The sequence below is a fragment of the Gavialis gangeticus genome, unplaced genomic scaffold (assembly GCF_001723915.1).
Source record: "Gavialis gangeticus isolate Ggan-Ray unplaced genomic scaffold, GavGan_comp1, whole genome shotgun sequence".
Classification (NCBI taxonomy): domain Eukaryota; kingdom Metazoa; phylum Chordata; order Crocodylia; family Gavialidae; genus Gavialis; species Gavialis gangeticus.
This window is the reverse complement of record NW_017729009.1, coordinates 15,423,066-15,426,498: the sequence shown is the minus strand read 5'-3', so window position 1 is coordinate 15,426,498 and position 3,433 is coordinate 15,423,066. Positions and strand designations below refer to the sequence as shown.

The following is a 3,433-nucleotide window of genomic DNA, read 5'->3' as shown; positions in this document are numbered from 1 at the left end:
CAGTCTTATAGTAACATGTCTTTTGATGCTTTGTTTTTTATCCAGATGCTAGATGAAAATCATCATTTAATACAGTGTATTATGGACTATCAGAGCAAAGGCAAAACGGCAGAATGTACCCAGTGAGTATTATTAACGTTAAAGATTGTTCCCAGGCTTCTTACCACGAAGAATGTTGTGAACGGTGTTCTGTACCTGCCAGTGGCAAGAGTACTTGGATTGCTAATTTTCTTGGCTTTACCATGTATTAACAGTTTTAAATTGCTTTTGGGACAAAAACATTTTTGTTTGTTCATTTTAATGTTTCACCCTTGGGCTTTTTGAGCAGTGTCGTTTTAAAAAAAAAAAAAAAAAAAGGAAAAACCACACAAAAAACGAAGGGAAGTGGCGGGAGAGAATGAGAGATGTCTTCAAAATAAGCAGCAATGCTATATCAGTGGTTTTGTTCAAATGAAAAGTAAAACTGACAATAGTTTGTGCCTGGTAAATGCACATTCTCTGTGTCCCTCACTGTGGAAGGAGAGTGACAGTTCTGACTTAAAACATCAAGTGAATTGTAGAATCAAGGGATTAGAAGGAACCTTGAGTTTAATCTAGTCCAACCCCCTGTACAGGTGCAAGGTTTGCTATTCCTAAACCATACCAGGTAGATGCCCGGTCAGCTCTTCTTGGAAACGTCCAGTGAAGGAATCTCCACTCATTGCCCTACTGGTTTTACAGTTAGGAAGTTTTTCGTGAGATTTGACTGAAGTTTGCTTTATGGTACCCACCCATTGCTCAGTGGCCTGCCATTTGCGGCCCAGCAGAAGAATACTTGCCCATCTTCTTCCTGGCACCCTTTCAGATACATGAGCACTGCTCTCATGTACGCCCTTTCCCAGTTTTTCTATATCCTTCTTAAAATCTAGTGCTCAAAACTGGACACAGTGCTCCAACTGAGGCCCAACCAGTGCCAAGTAAAGTGTTGCCCTCATGTCACACCATTTGTATACAGTGCCTCTATTAATGCAACCCAACATTTCATTTGCTTATTTTTTTGTGATAGCATCAGATTGTGGGCTCCTGCTGAGTGTCTTATCTACCATCACCCCCAGTTTCTTCCTGGCCATGTTACTGCCAAAAGTGAAACACAGAAATATAAGTTGACCCCCCTCTGAATTATTCTATGTGCAGAACTCCCATTCAAAGCAAGCATGGATCAGATGCAGAATTGGGCCCACGTACTTACCTGAGGAAGGAAAAGTGAATAGTGACAAACGTGGTGTTTTGATTGGAGAAGAGTAGTGTTTCCTTTGAAGTCACTTTTTAGACCCAATTTTGCATTCATGATACAAGCAAAACCCCAGGGGTTGAGCTGTTACTGAATGATGGGGCATTTTCTCACACGTGTGCATGTGTGGTGAGTGAGGGAGTCTTTCCTATATAAAAATGAAAGCTGGAGTCTCTCTTCTTCTTAACGGTTATATTCCTGTTATGAGGCAAGTGCAGGTAATTCTCATTACAGATGCTACACAGGCACAGTGACAGGAGACAGTAGGTCTGTGCATAATGCCGTATGCTCTGGAGTTCACAGAGGTAATGATGAGGCTTTAGAATAATCTTAACATATCATTTACAAAAGTAATTATAAAGAAGTGTGAATTTAGAATTATGGAACCATTTGTTCAGGAGTTAAATATCAGTGCTGGTAGGTAATTATTTTCTAGTTTGCATAAAGTTAATAACAGTTTTATCAGAAAAAGGATTAAATTGTATTTCTCAAAGATTTTGGTGAACTCTGCGTACAAATGATGGATATGGGCTTATTAATTGACATTACTACTTGCTAGTCTTAATCATCAAAGCGGCATGCATCTTTACTGGAAGAATGGATTGCAGCTGAGTCAGGAAAACCTAGCAAACTTGCCACAGGATAGGGCAAGCTGAAGGGCCAGCAAGAAAGCTGTTGTTCTCTTAAAACGGAAAATGTATGTAAGAGGGAATCATAGAAAATTCCAAGAAAATTAAGGTTGGAAGGGACTTCAGGAGGTCATCTGTTCCAACTCCCTGCTCAGAGCATCCCAAACTAGATCATCCCAGCCAAAGCGTTCTCTAGCCAGGTCTTAAAAACCTCCATGATGGAGACTCCACAGCCTCTCTGGGTAACCTGTTCCAGTGCTTTACTAACAGAGGAGAAGTTTGCCATGTATGTTTGTCAATACTTCATCACAGGAGATTTCAGTCTTTTTCAGCAGAAGGTGAATATTCACTTTGTTCACTGTGATTTACTCACCAAAGATTTGGAGCACTAGATAAAACTGTAAGTGTTCTGCGCAGATCATGTTAAACAGAGAGAGAGCTGGGGTGTTCTGTTACCTTCTCAACTCCATGCTTCTGCCTTCCTTTGCCCCGTTTTCATGTGTCGTCATTCTGGCTTCATTTTCCTACTTCTTTCTCCTAAACCCCCACCAACAGGAAATTGTGTTTAAAAAGGTGTCCCTTTTTGTTCTCTTGGTGCCTTCCCTGCTTCTAAAAGTTTAGCTCTCCCCTTGCTCAGTGGCACAGCATTTAGGATTTCATTCAAGTTGACCTCCTGTTCCTCATCCCAGTCTCTTCAAGTTTACTTGGGGGAGGAAGCATGCATGTTTCACATGGTTTCAGTGAGTGGCACTGCTCAGGCCTAAAAAGACAGCGTTCTCGTGAGCTTGCTTACAGGGCAACCAGTTTTTTGTTTGCGGGGGCTTAATCTGTATACACTGCTAGGGCATAAAGGAAATAAAGGCCCCATAGCTAATCATTAAAGCAGAGGACTGGAAGTCAGTACTCCAAGGCTCAGTTCCTGTGCCTACCAACCATTCAGTGCATTTTCAGTATCTCTTTACTTCCTCAGTTTAACCATTTGTAAAATGGATATTGAGTACTTTGACAGATTCTGATGAAACTAAGGACAGCACAGAATTGGTTGTTATGTATTATGATGGAAGCAGAGTGGCTACTGAGAATTTGAAGGCTCAAAGACAAGGTTGCATTGAATTCATGGAGTAGGATTTTTAGATATTGTTAACATTTTATGAAATAAACTCTGCTCCTTATCTTGTAGATACCAACAAATCTTGCACAGAAATCTGGTTTACTTGGCAACAATAGCAGACTCAAACCAGAACATGCAGTCGTTGCTTCCTGCTGTGAGTACCAATACTAATAATAAGCATATTTACTGAGACAAAGAAATGATTGTTCAAATATTGATTGGAAAAAAGGGTGTTATAGTTTCATAGTTTCATAGATTTAGGGTCAGAAGGGACCTAGTAGATCTTCTAGCCCGACCCCCCGCCAGGGCGGGAGAACAACAAAACCCCAAAACAAGAAACGGGACTCAAATGAGTCCAGCCAGGTAGGCATCCAGCCTCTTCTTAAAGACCCCCAGGGTAGGGGCCAGCACCACTTCCCTTGG

The 3,433-nt window shown here is 41.2% G+C and overlaps 1 protein-coding gene across 1 annotated transcript in view; it reads left to right on the top strand.

Moving 5' to 3' along the window:
- Positions 1-3,433, top strand: part of SS18L1 (SS18L1, nBAF chromatin remodeling complex subunit) — a 21,833-nt gene continuing 18,400 nt past the window's right edge. The window contains exons 1-2 of the mRNA XM_019510154.1: positions 1-122; positions 3,080-3,164. Of these exons, the coding sequence (XP_019365699.1) occupies positions 16-122; positions 3,080-3,164 (192 nt within the window). The 5' untranslated portion in view covers positions 1-15. The remainder of the gene's footprint in view (positions 123-3,079; positions 3,165-3,433) is intronic.